A 20808-nucleotide genomic window follows, 5' to 3' on the forward strand; every position below is an offset into this window, starting at 1 on the left:
CTGACATATTCTCTATAACATTCATCTTATCTCGTAACCTGGATGTTCTGGGTCAAACCTATGCTAGAGCAGTCAATGTCTTCCCCACCTTTTTCACAAAGAAAAAGCAAAGATCAAGGGACATCCATTCTCAGAATTTGCCTGATCTTACTCAATACTTCAGGCTGAAGACCCTGTTGTTAATGACCTATCTAGAGGAATGTGCAAACAATTTTGCTAGAAGACACACTGAGCCCAATTTTGATTGCCCATTTCTTTTGTTGTTATTGCTCTTAGGTTTGAGAACCACATCCTGCAATGTTCATGGGCAAGGGTGCTTGGGGGTGTTCGGGGGATCAGGCAGTATCAGGGCTGAACCCCAAGCCCTATGCACAGAAAGCACTGGCTCAGCCCATTTGAGCTATCTCTCTGGTTCCATAGTCCCAAGGATTTTAATACTGAAATGTTTTAACTAGGATAACTCTGAAACAACCAATTTTGTAGGCAAATAATTAAAATACTTTTCCTGTGGCCCTAGAAACAATATGCTGGTTACATTTCCCCACCTACAGACAATAATTACAAGTTATCAGACCTCCATTTTTCACACAGCAGATGGAAGGGCACCCTCAGTCACTGATCCACAGCAGCAACAGGGTCTTTGGAGACAGGCCCTATGTGAGCAAGAACATGAATTTCAAAGGAAGTGAAGGAAATTCATGGTTTTCTTAGAATCCTTAGACTTTTGGAATTCAAAATTTCAATCCCACCTTTGCTATAACCATCTTTAAAAGAATTACTTGGGGGTGGGGGAGAGAGAGTACAGAGGGCAAGTACTTGCCTAGCACACAGCTGACCCAAGTGCTGCATCTGATCCCCTGAGCCCTGCCAGGAGTGAGAGTGAGCGATTCCCTGGACAGACCCAGGAATAAGCCCTGAGCACTACTGGGTGTAGCCCCAAACCAAATTTAATTAACAACCACTTTCCCTGAGGCAAGAAGTGCAAGTTCGGCCAAAGACAGTTCAATTTCTGGCACAGCATATGGTCCTTACTGCACTACCAAAAGTGACCCCTGAGCACAGTCAGTAGTAAACCCTGAGCCTCCCACCCCCACCCGCAAAAATAAATAAATAAATAAATAAATAAATAAATAAATAAATAAATAAATAAATAAACAAACTTAATTTATTTCCTCTCTGTATCTAAGATTTTTTTTTTAACTTACCAAAAAGAGAAAACGGGACTGGAGAGACACTACAGCAGGCAAGGCGTTTATACGCCTCTGACCAGGTTCAATCACCAGTAATGGATATGGTCCCCTGAGCTTGCCAAAATGATCCCTGAGTGAAAAGCCATGAGTAAGCCCTGAGCAAGGTGAAGCTCAAAAAAAAATGGGGGGAGAGGGGGAGAAAAAAAAAAGGAAAAGGGGAAGGAAAAAAGTGAAGGGAGAGAGGAAGAAGAGCCAGAAAGGCAGCTCAACAGTCCGGAGTGCATGCTTTGCATCCCCAGCACTAGAGTCCCCCCGGAACACCACTAGGAGTGACTCCCAAGCACTGTGCAGGGAGCAGCCACAGTGCAGTACCAGGTGTGCACCCAGCACCACCAAAAAAAAAAAAAAGGCTAGAGAGCTTGGGAGATGATTCAAAGAGTTGGAGTATATGCTTTGCAAGCAGGAGTCCCAGGACATCCTCCAAGCACTGCTGGGTGCAACTCCAGATCACTTCCAGGTGTGGCCCAAAAGCAAAAGAAAATAAAGAAAAAAAAGAAGAAAAAAAAAGATACACCCCCCCCCCTAAATCCCCATTCAAACACTTAAGTTTTCTTTAGTTTTAAGGTGCCATATACACTCTTGTTCAGTTTTGTTTCCCAAATACTCGCCTTTCAAAGTCAGGGGACTCCTGCTACAAGGTGCCACAATTCTCCAATCTTTGCCTGCTAGACCCTAGACCATCAGAAAAAGGAAAAGAAGTTTCTTACAGTGAAGCAAAGTGTCTGCCAACCAAATTATAAATTGTAAGCTAGAGTAAGACTACACAGACAGCTTTCTTCCACTGCCCACAGGCAAAATGAGACAAACTGTGTATCAATTATCACCCCTAGGCAACACAGAGCTCTAGTGAAATACACACTTTTGTGCTTAATACTCTATTTGCAAACCTTAGTGTAATTATATCAGCCACATCAAGGATCAAAACATGCCTCCTCAGTCAATCTCCCACTACAAGGTCAGAAAATAAACCCTTCCCTTCAAGTATATAAACAGACACATAAGGACACCTTCCTTTCTTCCCTGCCGGCCTAGCCCGGTGGCAGCATCAGCTCAACAGTGACACCTGCTGGGGAAGTCCAAGCAGAGGCTGGCTCAGAGAGAACAGGGCCCCAAGGAAGGGAGCAGCCGATGCCCAACAGCACCTCTGTCAACGATTTATGTGACTCACCCAATTTATGAAGACGTGGTGGTCCTCCTTGAAAGGATATGTAAGTAGATCATTTACACTTTGTGTTTTTGGGTTTTGGGGTCACACCTGACACTGCTCAGGGTTTACACCTGGCTCTGAGCTCAGATCACTCCTTGTAGGGCTAAGGGGACCATATGGGGTGCTGAGAAGTGAACCACGGTGGGCTTTGTGCAAGACAAGCACCTTACCTGCTTACAGTACAACTCATTTTTGAAAGCGTTATCAGTCCTTATGGTCTATCTCATCCATGCTCAGCTAACCCTATAAACAACATATCTACTATATTACACTTTACAATGAAAACCATTATTTGCATACTGTAAAAGAAATAAAGCACATACATAAACTTTTCCCACAGCTAGATGACAATGCACTCAATCCATCAAGCAATCTCTCTGTCCCTACAACATATATCTAAAAATATCTGCACTTCTAAAACTTTGAACCAAATATCTATTGAAAAAATGAGAAATTCATAAGTTTCTGGGTTTTCAAAGACCTACTTTACTCTGGGGTGATGCTCAATATTTTAGTCATTGTGGCTGTTACATTACTTAAAATGAAAAACTTTCAATTCCTAACGTTTCTTATAGTTTCCAGATCACACTAGCTCCATTTCCAATGCTTAGTAGCCTCACGAGGCTAGAAGTGCCAAAGAACAGCACAGAGAATAGCTATATCGTCATAGAAACTTTTATTGAATAACCACTCCAGAGAGACATAACCAAGGTACTTCAGATAAAAATATCTGGGTGGAGGGGTGATTAGGGGATAGGGAGGGAAAAGGCTGAAGCAAGCGTTGCTCTTCCTTGATTGCACAGGAAGTTCATTTATTTTAATTTAGTCTTCATTTTTACATGTCTGAAAATTTCCATAACAAAAAGTTCAACGAAAAGAAAAATAGCTCACCTAAAAATGAAGCTATCATACTAAGAAATACACAAATGAAAGAGAATGTGAAATAGAAAAAAAGATTTCAGTAAAACAAGAAAGTTCAATGCATTGCCCAGCAATGTGATCTTGAATAAGAAATGGTATTTCTCTGAACCTCACTGGCCTCACTGTAAGATGGAAAACTTAACACCTACAGTGCATAAAAATGAGAAATGAGGCATGGGTCTCTAATAGATACCACAAAGTAGCTCCTCCATAATTGCTCTCTACTTTATAATTAGTATCAAACAGTAATATTTTGGGTCAGAGCAACAGAACAGGGGGTATGGTGCTTGCTTTGCACAAGACAAGCCTGGATTAGATCCCCAGCACCAAGGATAGTCCCCCAAAGCCCCACCAGGAGTGATCTCTGAGCAGAGAAAGGAGCAGACCCTAAGCAATGCCAGGCTGCTTCACCCCCAACTCACCAACCAGCCACCAAATAATAGTAACATTTAATTTAAACCATTCAGGTATTCACAAGGGAGGTGGTACAGGAATAAGACAAACAAAGGCTGACCAAAGCCCAAGGCTACTAACTACACTGACACTAGGGGCTATCAGAGCATTATCACAAAACACTCCTTTCAACATTTAGATACCTATTGCATACATGAGGTTGAGGTTCAATACCTTACACGTCCATATGGTGCTCCAAGCACCGTCAGAAGTAGTCAGGAGTAATTCTCTGAATGCAGGGCCAGGACTAAACCCTAAGCTCTGGGGTCAGGAGTAAGCCCCTAAGCATACCCATACATGGCCCCCAAACCAAAAACAAACAGAAAGAACTGACTTTTTGGGGCCAGGGATGTAGCTCAGGGAATGCAGGACTTATCTGCTTTACAAGTGTGAGGCCATGGGTTTGAATCCTAGCACTGCAAAAATAAAATTTAAAAAAAAATTAAAATGATGGGCCAGGGAGATAATACAGTGTACCCCACTTACACATGGCTGAGCCGGGTTTGATCCCCAGCATCCCATATGGTCCCCTGAGCAACACCATGAGTGATCCCTGAGTGCAGAGCCAGGAGTAAGCCCTGAAAACCACAGGTGTAGCAAAACAACAAACAAACATACAAAAAATCATTTTATACACCCCGCCACACACACACACAAATTACATAAAGACTTCTTTAATGATAATTCCCTTTCTCTGAAATCAGAATACATTTAATCTCGATACCATAAAATGAAGCTTTTTTTTAAAAAGAAGCATTTGATCATCCATCTTTTCAAAATAATTTCAAGTAAACAGTTCTTTCCTCTTATGGTGACATGGGATACTATCAGTGGGCAAAAAACAGGTAGTAGATCAAGTCTTCTGAATGCCCCACAGTATTCAGCATAGTGCTAGAAAAACTGACACCATTCAACAAATACTTATTAACTATGTAACTCTCTAAAGCATCCTCCCAAAATAATAAGTACATTATGTGCACAATCCATATTCCCACCCTGCAGAAGCTTATGTCAGAGAAATTCAGTTGCTTCAACAGAGGATGTAATGCAGCGAGCAATATGCTGTTTGGATCCAACAGGCATATTCTGGGAGTTGGTGATTACGCTAGATTTGACCTTTACAAAATCACAGAAAGAAGTCCCTAATAAATCAGGATAGAAGCGCACACAGCCACACATGGCACATGTGGTGGGCGGCCCACTCCGCCCACACTGTCTCTGCCACGAGCAAACTGCCTCCAGTGCCAACTGGGGACGGAGAGGCTGGCCTTCTATGAATCACTGCACCACCGAGGTGGAGGCCACCCAGAGCATCCTAACTTGCTGTTCAAAACACCAGCTCTCTAAGAAAACAAGGACCTTCCTTGACATAGATACACTTCTACTTTTTTTCTCTTCCCTTGGCAAACCAACAATTCTCCAAATAACAAAGCTGAAGAGATGAAACAGTCCCAGTGTTCACAGTGACACGCCTGAGGAAGCATCACTAGGCTAACTCTCAGAGTCATTCCCAGCTCTCCAGGCCCTGTGCCTGTTTCCCAGTCACTAGTGCTGGACATACAATCTGTCAAAACGGTACAAAAGCCACACAGATAAAGGAGGTCAGTGCTTCAGTCTCTTCATGCCTCTCTCACCTAACTGACACGCTCCTCTCAGCATCAAGGTCACAAGCATCAAGCCAGAAAAGGAACTTTAAGAGTCACCTGACTGAGGCTGTCAGCCCTGGCCTACCTCAGCCACCAGAGCACAAGACCTAAGGAAACACCCTGCAAGCTAGCAAAATCAGTACCAGAGGCGGAGGTCTGCTGCTGCAGACACAGTCCCTGCTTCTGCGAGACTGCAGGAAGAGAGGGAACGAGGAAAGGAAGGGTGCTGGAGAAGACAAGAAAGCACCTGCTTACCTCCGCAGGGAATCTTCCTCAGAGCTTTCCTCTGGCATATCCTGATGTAAGGCCTCCTGTGAAACAGTTCCAGATCTGCTGGACTGGGTGTAAATTCTCTCCCAGTGGCCGGTTTCCTGGTTGAAGGCCACCCCCACAGTCCTCTCCTCCTGCGGACTAGCGGAGCTGCCCAACTCCAGCCTGCTGGAGCTGGGCGCCTGGCCCTCAGTCCGCTCAAGAGGGGGCAACTGGCTGCCGCTGGGCGGCACCCCCTCAAAGGTGCTGGGCACCTGCCACGAGGGGCTGGCCTCGCTTGAGGCATAGTTCGGCGTGGTTCTCTCCCAGCGCAGGGTGTCATTGTTGAAGGTCAAGAGATTGTGGCAAGCACGGCAGCGGTTCAGGTGGCCACGGGACAGGTTGGAGTTGTTCTCGCTACTATGTGGGGTGGGCTGGTGGGAAGGACCTGGCCTCTCCGACTCAAGGTTATTGTTGAGCATTTCCTGAGCCTGCTGGGTCTGGGGGGCTTCCCCACTCAGGCTCTGGTCCAGCTCCTGGAGCCGATCGTACTCCAGAAAGAAGCGTCTCAGGTCACACTGGAGTTCGTGGCGAATGCTGCCCGCACTGTTCTGGCCGGAGCCATTCCCTCCTTCTGACTCAGGGGCCAAGCCTGCGGCTGGAAAGCCCCTCCCTTCCGTGGCCGAGGTGTACACAGAGGCCTGTGAGCCTCCTTCCTGCTGCCGCAGCACGGATAGCAAACTCACTGAGGAGGCACTGGTCCTGGGCGGGGGCATAGCCTCGGCCTCCGCACGCGAGTTCAGACTGAGCACTGTCCGAGTCCACTCGGAGCCCGTCAGCCCGGGAGCCAGTTCTCGGTGGTGCCGAGATGGATGGCTGGACAGAGGGCCGCCCAAGGAGCGCCGCGTGGGCCCCAGGCTGAGGCTGCGGAGCGTGTTGCCGGCAGTGCTGCTCTGGACCGTACTGAAGGCAGACGGCCGGGTCAGAAGGCCCTGGTCCTGCGGCGCTGACGAGGCCTGCTCCGGGGGGTGGAAGGGCTCGGTCTGTACAAAAGAAAAGGAAGGGGTAGTAGCCCTGGCAGAAGCAGGGGGGACACTGTCCTGGTGTGGCAAGAGGGAAGGAACTCGAGTGCCAGAGCAGCGGCTGCAAAGGCACAGGATCCCGAGGTGCTGGCAGCACTCAGCTGTGGGGTGACTGACCCGCTGTCGGAGCCTGATGTAAGCGGAAGTCCTGGGGCGCTCCGTGGAGGGCTGAGGGGGAGGCGGTGGGGGTGAGGGGGTAGCAGAATCTTGCACTGTGCTTTGCTCTCCCACCTGGATGCCAGAGGACCGTGAGGACAGCATGTGCAGGAAATTGTGAAGGAGAGGCGTCCGGCGGACTGGCTGTGATTGCAGGAGGGCGCGCTGACGGTAGTGGGAGAGTTCGGTTCCGTCCAGGGGAATCTCCGCTTCGTCATCACCCTGCAACGCGGACCAAGGTGAGGCGGGAGGCAGTGCAAGGCAGTTAGGCTGAAGCTCCAGGTGAAGCATGAGAAATTACTGATCATCATCCAGGGAGAACCAGCACCCCAGAGAGGCAGCCACAGTGCACGAGGGCACTGAGAACTGGCTTCAGACTTTGAGTCACATGGTGCTAAATTATTCACTTCAACCAGTGCCTGTTCTGAAGGAGCACATCTGGCAAACCAGGTGTCTCAGAAAAGGCCTCTCCTTGACAGGGAAGCAAAAGATCAGCCACCCAGAGGCACATCGATGACAAACCACCCAACACTTCCCAGATACCCCTTTTCTATTTGTGTGCCATATGGGCGGAGCTCAGAGATCATTCCTGGAAGGACTTGGGGGACCATAAGGGATGCCAGGGATTAAACCCAGGTCAGGCATGGGCAAGGCGAGTGCCCTTCCTGCTGTACTACCTCTCCGGCCATCCTGGTTACTTCTAATAAGATTCCAGGATGGGGAAGGGTGGTGAATCCGAACTGATTTTTCTGTCAAGATCACTGGTGTTCACTCTGGATACACAGTCTGAAGCTTTTTTTTTTTTTTTTAACCTTTGTTTCGGGGGAAGGGAGTGAGGCAGGAAGAGCACTGCTCACATCCAGCAATGCTCAGGGACCACTCCTCCACAGTGCTGGGGGTTGGGGAAGGTTGCCTATAGTTACACCGAGGGCTCCCATATATAAAGCATGTACACCAGTCTTCTGAGCCATGTCCCCAGCCCAGTTCTGTATCCTGACAGGAAAGGAACAAGTGGAAACTGAGAATTAAAGAGTTCATATCAAGAAGCACTTGTACAGAGCATAATATCCAGTTTAGCTGGAGTTAGAACAGCTACCTTACCTGCTGATTGGAGGGGTTCACAATTGCTGTGAGTAAGTAGTGTCCAAGAGGATCAAATCTCACCAGACTGCAAAGATAGAAAGGAAAGGCATGCTTAGATTACAGTCACCAAGAAGAAACTTGTGTTCAAACTTCCAGCCATCATTACTAGTTAATTGTGATACTACTTGGGTATCCTTTTTCACCTATACCTTTAATTTTTCAAATAAGAAGTTTCAATACTTTTGGTTATCACTTCACAGTTATCAGAGTAAGAGAATATTCATCACAAAAATAGTAATTAAAGAACACCTAAGCTTCCACCCCAAGAAGCAGCTCCATTATTAAAGTACACATCTGCTTACATCTAAGAGTCCAGATGAACAGTAAAGCATCAAATGTCCCTACACTTGATCCCAGGTTCAGGCCTTCCTTCAGATAAAGCAGTTACACCAGGAAGAAGCATGAGTGTTGGTAACAATGAATAATCACGTCAAGTGACATAGATGAGATGAAAAAAATCAGCTTCCAAGAGGATGAAAAGAAGACAATAGGGAAACCTTCATTCTGGCCATTTGTATTTGGATCAGGAGTAAACATCAATGAAAAGACCAGATACCTAAATCATCCCTTTCCAATTTATAAAATATATACATCAGGTAGGACTGACCTGGGTTTGATCCCCTGTACCCTATATGGTTCCCCAAGCACTGCCAGGAGTGATCCCTGAGCCAGCAGTAAGCCCTGAGCACAGCAGGATGTGTTCCAAAAACAAGGGGGAAAAAAGTAGGATAACCAGTAAGAGATTACCTACTATGAGGCTGGGCCAGGTTTGATCCCACATATGGTTTTCCAAGCTCTGCCAGGAGTGATCCCTGAGACCAGAGCCTGAGCACTTGCCAGGTGTGGTCTCAAAACAAAAACCAAAAGAAAGGGTAAGTGGGGAGACAGGGGAGTTCTATGTCAGATATCACCTGTGGACAGAGGACTCACCGGACCCGTTCCATCTCACTAGCTGTCTTCACCACAGCAAAGGGCTCTCGTCGACTCCAATCCCAGAAATGAATCTCATTGGCAGTGGCAATCAGCAGCAGTTGAGCGGTAGGATGGAAAGCCAGAGAGGCGATGGCATTGTTACTATCTGTAAACCAGCTTTCACTGCCACCCTGTGAATGAACCAACCCAAATCATCTTAGGTTATAAGCCATAAGCGGTCTGGGGTATCAATTTTTAAGAAGACTCCATATTGAGTAAAATGACTGCATGTAGGGCCTACTTTAAATACCTCCTCTGAAGTACAGAGAGAAAGCTCAGAGGGCTGGAGCATATGCTGGCATGTACAAACTCTCAAGCAGCGCAAACCCACAGTCCCTAGCTTAACTGGAAAGACCCCCAGAAAGTCCTCTGTAAATAATGCAACAAAATCAGTCATCTAGCAATGTCACCATTTATCAGAAAAACATCACTATACACTTAATTCTCGGACTTCACGTGTAAGCAAAGAATAGCCACACAGAGATCTTTCTGAAGCTGGTGGAACTCAAGCCCAGCACAACAACCTACCGGCCAGTCACAGTCAGGGTCATAAAGTACTTGGACAACCATGTACAGAGGAAAGCAGAATCCTTCCTTTCCGGCCACAGAAATCTAGGGGCTGGACAATAGTACAGCAGGTAGGGTACTTTCATGGGACTGAGGCAGGTTCAATCCTCAGCATCCCATATGGTGCCCTGAGCATTGCCAGCAGTTATCTCTGAGTGCAGGGTCAGGAGTTAAATCCTCAAAACCACTGGTGTAGACCAAGAACAAACAAACCAAAACAAAACAAAAAAAAACAACAGAAACCTGTCCTGAACACATTATAGAGCTTCTAGTACTGTGTCACAGTGAGTAGATTCAAATAGTTCCACAGGGTGTTCAGCTCGGAACAGAGGACTCTCAGTCAGACTAAGGCAAAGGCTACCCCTAATCAGGAGTAGTCCCGAGGACCAGGATTAAATCTAGATTAAATCATCCCATCATAAACATATTTGCCTTCGACTGTCAAAGAAAAGGAAATACTTACATGTAAATCCCAGATCCTAACCTCACCATCTAGGCAGCCAGAAGCAATAAGGCCTGAGATGGTGGGATGGAAAGTGACACACCATGGAGTGCGGCGATGCCCAATCAGAGAGTGGACACACTTGCCAGTCTTCACCTCTGTGATATAGATATTATGGTTCACGTGGGTGGAAGCCAAAAGAGTCCTAGAGGGCCAAAGCACAAAGTAAATTTAGAGCACAGGGACAGGTGATAAACTAAAGACTACCTCATCTAGCAGAAAAAGATCAGGAGTAACCCCTGATGCATCTTGCACATCAGGTAGTATATCTATAGCTACAAACAAAAAAATATTCCAATCATTTAAATCAGTGTGACATCTCCACACCATCTTCCAAATGACACAAATCACCTTCTGAGAATGTGTTTTTCGGCTAAGGAAATGCTCATGCCATTGGTAGCCTACATCACACAAAAGTTGGTAATAGGAAAACTTTCCAAGTTTGGGTGCTCAGTGCCCCATGTTGCCTTTTATAGCCGCAGGTTTGTTTGTTTTAGTGAAGTAACAGCCTTACTTAAAGAAATGTACTTTAAGAAGTATGAGGGGAGGGCCAGAGCAATAGCACAAAGGGGGGGGGGTGCTGTATTTGTCTTGCATGTGGCCAACTCAGGTTTAATCCCTACCATCCCCTATGGAACCTTTAACACTGCCAGGAGTCATTACTGACCTTAGACCTAGGAGCAACCCTTAAGCACTGCTGGGTATGACCCAAAAAAGAAAGTATGAGGGGAGAAAATGGGAAAAAGAGATATGACCTTCAAGAGAAAACAAGGGTTTCTCCAGAGGGTTTTGAGAAGGTTAAGAGTCCACATCTGGGGTGAGAAGCAGACGAAGTTCCAGGATAGAGAATGCCCACTTCCCAGTACCTTCATGGCTTGCACTCCTTATCTATTTCCCTTTCTGTTTCTTTTGGTTTCTGGGCCAAGCCAGCAGTGCTCAGGGGCCACTCCTGGCACTGATTGGAAGGATCACATGTGGTGCCAGGACAGATTAGGATAAATGCCTTGCCTGTAAGCGCCTCACCCATGGTATTCTCCCTTTCTGATACACTGGCATATCTGTTCACACAGTATTCAAAGAGCCTTTTAGAATTTGACTTGAAGACCAAGTCATGTCAAATACACAGAAACTAATGCAGTCACAAGTCATAAATTGTGTAATAGATAAGTAGTTGGTACCTGTCTGGGCTGAAGGCAAGCAAAAATGTGGAGCGTGGACTATCCGGCAGTTCTACTCTCTGGCACAGGGGGAAAAAAAAGGTTAAAATATATTAGTTATAAACTATGGACCACTCTAACATAAAAACCATAAACTAATCTAGGTTAGTATTCACAGTATAAGCTTAAAATCTAGAAACATAATCAAGCTGAGAGCTAAATCTAAATACCTTTAATAAAATATCTTTAGAAAAAAAGGCATCTATAGTCCATAAATTCTACTATTTTGGTAAAATACCCCTAAGTCAGATATATCAATTCTCCTACACAAAATACAACTACATCCCACCTCTATGTTATGAATCCATTCCAAAAACCCATTTTATTGTCACCCCCACAAACCCTATGCAGAATTTTACATCCATTTTTCTCACCTTGCCCTCCCATTTCATCCACCGGGTCTTATCTTCTACCAGCTCCTGCAGAAGTCGCTGAGCTCCAAAAGCCCGTGTGCCCCGCTCTCGTCCCCAGAGAATCCGAACAGCATTCTTCTCTGGAACCACCTTCATGGTGCTCAGTGGCCACTGTCCACCAGGCACGGGAAGAGGAGCAAGTAAGAGCTCCACACACAGATGCAGCTAAAACGAGGCCATTCACGTCCCTGTAAGTTGTCCTCATGGAAATCTAAGGCATGGAGAAGAAGTTGTCAAAGAACAGCTGTCTATTTGACAATCAGAGACACTTCCCACACAAACGTGCTTCCAGCGCAAAGGAATTTTTTTTTTTTTTTATATTTAATGGTATTTTCTGAAAAGACCCTTCTCTCAGGATTTTCCAAAATTGTTTCATCCTAAATTCCTATTCTATCCTTCACAGCTCAACTTCAAATCTGAATAATACCACAGACCAGAGAAATAGCTAAATGGCTGGGAGGCAGAGGTTCAATTCCTAACACCACATGAATCCATGAGCACAACCTCCGAAATGAGCCAGTAGTCATCCCTGAAGACTGACAGGGAAGAGAGAGAGGAAGGAATGGGAGGGAGGGATGAGAGGAAGATTCTCTAAAGCAATATTCTCTTTTTATTTACCAGGTAGGAAGAACTTTTGCTAATAAAGCTCCTAAAACTCTATCTAAAACAAAACTCAGGGTTAGAGACTATAACAGCAGAAAGGGCATTTGCCTTATAGGTGATCAACTAAAGTTCAATCCTGGGCACTGCATATGGCGCCTCAAGCCTGTCAGATGTGATACCTGAACACAGAGACAGGAGTAAATTAAGAGAACAGCCAAGTGTGACCCAAAAAAACGAAATCAAAACAACCCAAACTCGACTTTTGCCTTCCCTTTACATGCTACTCTGCCTTCCAAGTTGCTGGCACTCCCTGTGATCTTGCAGACAGCCTCCAAACTAAAGGACAGATAAGCCTTCTTTCTATTATCTCCTTTCCTTGGGGAGTTGGGGGATGTGGTATCCATAGGCAGAGTAATTTAGGCAACCAACTTGAAAGACTCTTGCTAGAGGTTCTTTTGTAGCAGTTTCAATTTTACAAGCAAGTGTATGAAAACTACTCCAGGATATCCCCCTTTTCTTCTCTGGGTTACTAAAGTTCCCAGAGAAATTCCAGAGAAACAAAGAGAAGAAAGGGGTTGGAGCAACAGTACAGCTGGCAGCGCGTCTGCCTTGCACACAGCCAACACAGGTTTGATCACAGGCACCACCTGGTCCCTAGCATACTCGCAGGAGTGGTCCTCAGCAGAGCCAGGTATGGCCTAATATTTAAAATTCTAAAAACCAGAATAAATATGCAACATTTATTCAAGAACTTAATAATTTGTTAAATTTACTTTCACTACCTCCATGGGTAGACAATCTATGGATTTTGAGGTTGGCTTATGCTTTTTTAAATTTCTAAGCCACTTAACTGTACAAGTTCTCTGCATATGTCCAAGGAGTCAGGACTTTCTACTTTAATTACACTACCACTATCACATTCATAGTGATCTATTACTCATTTCTCATTCAAATTTCTCTGACAAAAAAAATATCTTTAGGGGGTGGGAATGTGGCCAGCAGTAGAGTCTTGCAAGTCTTCAGTCTTGCAAGAATGAAGCCCTGGGTTCAGTTCCCAGCATGGCAGTAAGTGAATAAAATCAATGAGTGAAAATTTAAAATTAATTAAGACTCTCTAGTTGCTGGATTAAAAAAAAAAAAAGCAGAATCAGGGGCCAGGGATGTGGCTGGAATGAGCTGCATGTTTTAGCTGTAAGTCACTGCGTTTAATCCTTGATCCTGGAAGCACAAGGATTGAATGGGTGAGATGGGTACAAGGAGTGGGCAGCCCTCACAAACAGTAATCCCAGGTCCAGAATCCAGTCAAGACTCAAGCAATAAGGGCTGGAGCACTTTTTGGCCACTGTTTCCTCACAGAAACATTGCCTCTCCATCCCTTGCATTTCCTGTGAGAAGGATGTTATGCCCCCAGTTTTATATATATATACATATTATTTATATATATATGTATATATATATATATAGTAAATGGTTTTTCCAAAAATGTTTTATAAGAGATCCTATAAATGGATCTGGAGAGACAGTACTGTGGGCAAAGGCCTGCCTTGCACACAGCCAACCCAGGTTTGATCTCCAGCATCTCATAAGGTCCCTGAGTCTGCCAGGAGTGATCCTGAGTACAGAATTCGGAGTGTGACCCTGATTCTGCACTCAGGGATGACTACTGGTGGGCACCACTGGGTGTAGTCCAAAGACAGAGAAGGAGAGGGAGAAAGAGAAAGAGAGGGAAGGAGGGTGAGACAGAAGGGGAGAGAGACAGACAGACAGAGACAGAGAGAAGAGGGACTCAGTAAATTGAGATCAACTGACAAAATATGTTCTCTTGGTCGAGCTGATAATAGAGTTCTCATTATAAAGGTGTGTTTCTTTACAAACAGTCAATCTGTAGTTAAATTTGGCACCACGTGAATATCCTGTTCCTCTCAACCTTTTGCTTAATGGTTTGACATTCACTGATGATTCCTTTTTTAATTATTTCTTTTGGGAACTTTAAAATGTTAGTTCTTCTAATTCCATCTTTAATACTGACATTCTTCTGGAAAGAACTTTCCCTTAAAAACTGAGGTGGGGGTCAGAGCGGGCAGAGCGCTTGCCATGTACACAGTTGAATCCGGTTCTATCTGGGGCATACCATATGACCCCTGGAGCACCCTCAGGTGTGATCCCTGAGGACAGAACCAGGAGCAAATCCTGGGCACCACCAGGAGTAGCCCAAAAACAAAAACACTGAGGTGGGAGAAGGGAAGAGAAATAGTAAATTGATTAAAGTATTTATCTTGCATGCAGCCAAACTGGTTCAATCCCCAGCACCCCAGAAAGTCCCCTGAGCTCCTTCAGGAGTGATCCTTGAGTGCAGAGCCAGTCGTAAGCCCTGAGCACAGCCATTATGCCCCCAAAAAGAAAAAGTGTGTTTGTGGGGGGGAGGAGGCAAGGGGAGAGGGGGGTGGAAAGACAGTACAGAGGGTACTGTGCTTGCTTTACATGAAGCAGAGCCCAGCTCAATCCCTGGCACCACAAAGGATCACCTCGAGCTCCACCAGGAATGATCCCTGAATGCAGTCAGGAGTAAGCCTTGAGCACCGTTAGGTGTGGTCCAAAAACAAAAACAAACAAAAAAAAACTGAGGTAAGGTGGGGTAGGGAAGAGTTAAGGACATAAGACAATACAAGGCTATAGGGGCTGTGACCCTAATTTTGATCCCTATCCCCACATATGGTCATCTGAACACTGCCAAGGATCACACCTGAGCAGGGAGCCAGGAAAGGCTACTGTGCAGGCTTTGCACGTGGGAGGCCCCATTTGATCACCAGTATCACTGGGTGTGAACTCTGAAGAGAGACAGACAGAGGGATAAGGGAAATACTTATTTTTTTAAGTTATTATTTCTGGGCCAGCACATATACACTTACATAAACATGCACATACTTGCACACATATACACTTATACATGCACACACTCGAACACATCTACACACTCACATGCACACACATACACACACTTACACATATACACTCCCATGCACTCACACACTCACACATATATACTTACACACATATACACTAACACACTCGCACACATATGCACTCAGTAACCAAGGTGGTTTGACCCCAAGCTATTAGTCACACACAACACAACGTTCATGTAGGAGCTGCAGAAGAACAATCTCTGGGCATATCCTCATGCTCTTTCCCTTTGTTCTTCTCCCTCATGCGTGCATGCTATGATTATGTACACACTGAAAATGTCAATATGCTACAGGCCAAGCTCCTGAACAAACCAAATGAACTAGTTGAAAGAAATCATCTCTGTGGCGATGACTCTGAAAACTCACTCATGATGAAAATCAAAAGTTGAGGAGCGATAGTACAGAGGGTAAACTGCTTGTTTGCCTTAACATGGCTGACCTGAGTTGGACCTTTGTACCACATATGGTCCATCGAGTACACCAGAAGGCTGGGTATGTCCCAAAAACAAAAACAATAACAACAAAATCAAAAGTTGGTAAGTGGCTCTTCCACAAAGTAGAATAAGCAATAACAAGGAAAGGGACAAAAATTTTATTTCTATTAATTCACCTTGTATCTGTAGTTCAGAGATTTCATCTGTAATTTTTTTCATTCGATATTGAGAAATTTATAGAAAATAAACTTTGTGGAATCAAAAAATAGTACAGCCAAGACGGTACTTGTATGTAGCTGACCCAGGTTGGCTCCCTGGCCACATATAGTCCCCCAAGCACCACCAGGAGTGAACTCTGAGCAAAGTAAGCCCTGAATACAACCAGTGTGGCCAAAAAAAAAACAGAACAATAAAAGAAACTTTCAGAGTCCTTTGTCTTAACAGTACAACATAAAAGGGATTTCAAATAAATGAATTTTAAAGGGCCAAAATGGTAGAAAAGTGGGTAGGGCATTTGCCTTGCACATGGATGACATGAATTTGATCCCTGGCATCCCATATGATCTCCCAAGCACCACCAGGAGTGATTCCTGAATACAGAGCCAGGAGGAATTGCTGAACATCGCCTTTGTGTCCAAAATACAAAAAAAATCAAACAAAAAGAAATTAATTTTAAGCCATTTATAATCTTATTAACATGTGGTGGAAAGAGTAACAGTCCAAATTACCTACTTGCTCAAAAAAAAAAAATTCTGACTGTAACTCAAGAAGAAAACATGGCCATCTTGCCACATTGAACAGAGAAGAGGCCAGACAGTCTGGTGAGCAACGCGGCCGGAAAAATGCTCCGGACCGGAATCCAGGCCAACAACACCAGGGATCCAGACGGAGGAGGTACAGCTGGGACGCCATCTCCAAATGGAGCCGTGGCGACACTGAGCAGCAACTAACACGGCTCCGGGTTGCGGGACTGGAACACCTCTGAACCGCGCGGCCGCTAGTGCGGCCGTGCAACCTTTTCTAAAAACTGAAAACATACAATCTTTTAATGGAAAACCAATTATCAAATGCTTCCTTAGTAAGGCTGTCTTTCTTGGGGGGAAACTCCAACAACAATAGTGAGTTTTGTTTTGCAATATGGAACGTAATCAAAGTAAAGAGAAAATGAAGTGAAATTCATCAGTTATACAGTGGGGGGTGGGGGGCGGGGGGTATACTGGGGTTTTTGGTGGTGGAATATGGGCACTGGTGAAGGGATGGTGTTTGAATATTGTATAACTGAGAAATAAACCTGAAAACTGTGTATCTTTCCACATGGTGATATAATAAAAATTTAAAAAAAAAAAGAAGAAGAAAACATAAGGGCTGGAGTGATAGCACAGCGGGTAGGGCGTTTGCCTTGCACGCGGCCAACCCGGGTTCGATTCCCAGCATCCCATATGGTCCTCTGAGCACCGCCAGGGGTGATTCCTGAGTGCATGAGCCAGGAGTAACCCCTGTGCATTGCCAGGTGTGACCCAAAAAGCAAAAAAAAAAAAAAAAAAAAAAAAGGAAGAAGAAAACATAGTCTACAAATACCACGATTCAGGAGACCCACACAACCTGAAGTTCCTACAGGAATCATAAAAGCAAAGATCTGCTACAAATACAAGTCATCAACAAACCAAACAGCTGAACAAAAATGAAAAACAAAACAGGATTACCCAAGAGTTTGTCCCAAGAACGTGAAGACACTAAATGTTCAAAAGAAGTGTGACAGATGATGAGAAATCTGAAAAGCTAACATTGCATGGCTTCACTTTGACCTGAAGGGAAGTATCTGCTGTTCCTTTAAAAGGACAAGAACCTTTGCTCCTCTTATGTACTTATGGCCACCTGAGAAGAGATTTTACTTTGTTCTTTATAAAGAACAAAAGGAGCTAAACCAAATCAAACTCAGGCAGGCCTGTCTGATTCCAGGAGAGGAGGAAGTGCCCTCAAGTGGGTTTTTTATTCCTCCTTGTGAAAAGGAGGAAGAAACACGTTTCCCAGTCTGTCCCTTAAATCAGAACGAGACAAAGGGTGCCAAGAATAGTCCTTGTGATGCCATTACAGTCAGAGGCACCACGGGCAGATACGTGCATGACATTATGACTGAGCCTCTAAAAGATGGGAAGATAATCTTTAAAGATTTCCTCTGCTTAATTCCAAGACATAATTATATTTCACAACTACTAATAAAAATCACCTAGAGAGTTTGCAACAACCCGTGGGAACTACAAGTTAGATTTACAGGTCCCCCTGGCAAACTGGCGATCATCTGCCAGCAATTTTACTCTACCTTCCAGCTACTTGAGCAAGTAAAGTGAGCTTTGGGCAAGTTAAATTACCTCTCTGAGATTTTGCTTCCTCCTTTGTCAAACAGGAATCACAGTGAACTATAATGTTAACACTGTTGCTATTATTGTGGTTATTATTAGTGAATCCTCCCTGGGGGTTTCTCCATGGTTTCTATTACCAAACAATACTGCCAACTAGCCCTGGAGACCCCTAATTCCCAAGCATAGTAGATTTCTAAGAAACACTGCAAAGGCTATTATCAAAAACAAAGCACTGAGGAAAGCCAAGTATATTTGTATAGCAACAAAGACTAGATTTGCAGGCACAGGGTCAGAAAGTCTGACTGGCAAGCATCCCAGCACAAGTATATGGTATCACCTACTGATCCCTGACCACTTTGGCGTGGCCCCAGTAGTGCTGAGAGTGGTCCCAGAGCACCTAGACAAGAATGAACCTCTCAAAAATGAAAAAAGACTTCAGCTACATATAAACAAGTGAATTCAAAAAAAAAAGAAGAAAGAAAAAAAAAACAGACAAAACTAGAGACAGACAGGGATTAAGGAGTTTGCCTTGCATGCAGTCAGGCCCCAACTCAATTTCCGGCACCTCCTGATCCCCTGAGCAATGCCAGGAACAACCACTGAGCAAAGAGCCTGGAGTGGACCCTAAGCACTGCCTGGTGGTTAGGTGTGGCCCAAAAGCAAAAAGCAAAACAACTGTCAACTGGCTGGAGTGATACAGGCATAATTTTGCATGTGGAACACCCAAGCTCAATCCTTGGCACCGAGGCAGTCAAGCCAATGCCCATCTCCACAAAAGATCCCCTAAGCATCACTACATATGGTCCCCTTGCACCTTTTTGGGATCTATCCTTGAGCACAGAGCTGGGAGTAAGCTCTGAGCACAAGTAGGTGTGGCCCTACAAAGAAAATAAGTAAAAATTCATATTTCAAATTCTCCCTTCCAATAGCATTCCAAGAGTGCAAAACAAAACCATCAGATGGGGTGGGGGTGAGGGGCTCAGGAGCCAGCTGAAGGTCTAGGGCACATGCTGTTCTGCATGGAGGTCTGGGCTTGATCCCCACCACCACATGGTACCCTAATCACTCCACGAGGAGTGATCCCAAGCACAGAGCTGGGAATAACCATAAGCTGCCACAGGTGTGGCCCCAATACAAAACAAGTAAGATACTAAATCTAGGATTATTTGCATAAGTAAATTTCTCTCAGCAACTGAAACTGTACCTAAGGTCGGGAAAGGAGTTCTGCCGCAAATCATTTGCCTTTTGGCATGTGTGAGCCCTGTGTCCAATTCCCTGCACCCACAATTAACATAACAAATAATTACAAAGTGTCTGGTCTTAATTAGAGGCCTGAAAGTGGCCCAATACCCTGTAGAAACTCCATGTGGGTAGAAACACAGGGTTTTCTAGAACTGGCAGCTTTGTTTTCATTAATAAGACTTTCTATAGGGCATTTCAGGACACCTCAAGTGATACAACACAGGCTCCACTAGCACAATGCAAGCACCACAGCAAGAGCCCATACCTGGCCTCCAGGAGGCAGCTTTTCTGGCATGATCCTAAAGAAGACAAAGAAAGGTAGGGAGGGCTGGAGAGATGATAGTCCAGCAGGTATGGCACTTGCCTTGCACACAACAGACCCAGGTTCAACCCCCATGCCCTTATATGGTACCCCAAGTCCCACCAGGAGTAAGCCCTGAGCACTGCTAGGGTAGAAGGAGGAAAGAAGGGAGGGAGGGAGGGAGGGAGGGAGGGTGGGAGGAAGAGAGGGATGGGCAAAGAATCTAGAATTGTCAACAGGTAACACATTCTGAAGACAAGTCTACATGGAAGCAGAAAATTATCAATTATGAACTGAAGTGGGTTTCTATACAGAGCAGGATGCTAAAATATATGAAGGGGCTGGAGCGATAGCACAGCGGGTAGGGCGTTTGCCTTGCACACAGCGGACCAGGTTCAATTCCCAGCATCCCATATGGTCTCCTGAGCACCAACAGGAGTAATTCCTCAGTGCAGAGCCAGGAGTAACTCCTGAGCATTGCTGGGTATGACCCAAAAAGCCCCCCCCCCCAAAAAATATCACTGTCATCCCGTTGCTCACTGATTTCCTCGAGCGGGCACCAGTAATATCTTTATTGTGAGACTTGTTGTTACTGTTTTTGGCATAGCCAATACGGCACAGGTAGATTGCCAGGCTCTGCCATGCAGGCGAGATACTCTCAGTAGCTTGCCGGGCTCTGAGAAGGACAGAGGAATCGAACCCGGGTTGGCCGCGTGCAAGGCAAATGCCCTACCCGATGTGCTATTGCTCCAGTACCAAATAAAATAAAATGTATGAAAAAGTACTAAATGCAGTTATATCTAGATAAATTTAAGGTAATACTTCATTTTTAAATTGCTAATATCTAGAGATATTCTAGTACAGTGGCATATATTCAGGTCTTGCAGTCAGAATGTCTATAAAACATTTTTGGGGCTGGAGAGAAAGAGTTAACTAGCTGACCGCATGCTTTACGCGAAGGGGGCCTGAGTTCAGTCTCGGCCACTGTAAGCATCCCAGAACACCAGTCAGAAGTTGGTCCAAGAGCACTGGGTGTGGGATCACCAAAAATAATAAACAATACTTAAGCCAAAGACACTTATTTTGGGGTGGCAAATTTTGCTCCCTATATGGTCCACCATAGA

At 45.0% G+C, this 20808-nt stretch overlaps 1 protein-coding gene across 4 annotated transcripts in view; it reads right to left on the minus strand.

Annotated features, from left to right (window-relative positions):
- AMBRA1 (autophagy and beclin 1 regulator 1) overlaps positions 1–20808 on the minus strand; it is a 197615-nt gene that overhangs the window by 143591 nt on the left and 33216 nt on the right. For 2 of the 4 annotated variants that reach the window (XM_004619065.2, XM_004619066.2), the window contains exons 2-8: positions 11740–11989; positions 11327–11385; positions 10110–10293; positions 9038–9210; positions 8066–8132; positions 7040–7186; positions 5733–6769 (exon numbers count right to left, since the gene is read on the minus strand). In XM_004619065.2, coding sequence (XP_004619122.1) covers positions 5733–6769; positions 7040–7186; positions 8066–8132; positions 9038–9210; positions 10110–10293; positions 11327–11385; positions 11740–11874 — 1802 coding nt within the window. In that variant the 5' untranslated portion in view covers positions 11875–11989. Of the gene's footprint in view, positions 1–5732; positions 7187–8065; positions 8133–9037; positions 9211–10109; positions 10294–11326; positions 11386–11739; positions 11990–20808 lie in introns of all 4 variants that reach the window. The other 2 variants (XM_004619064.2, XM_004619063.2) reach the window with 1 other exon arrangement.

The sequence above is a fragment of the Sorex araneus genome, chromosome 6 (genome assembly GCF_027595985.1).
Source record: "Sorex araneus isolate mSorAra2 chromosome 6, mSorAra2.pri, whole genome shotgun sequence".
Classification (NCBI taxonomy): domain Eukaryota; kingdom Metazoa; phylum Chordata; class Mammalia; order Eulipotyphla; family Soricidae; genus Sorex; species Sorex araneus.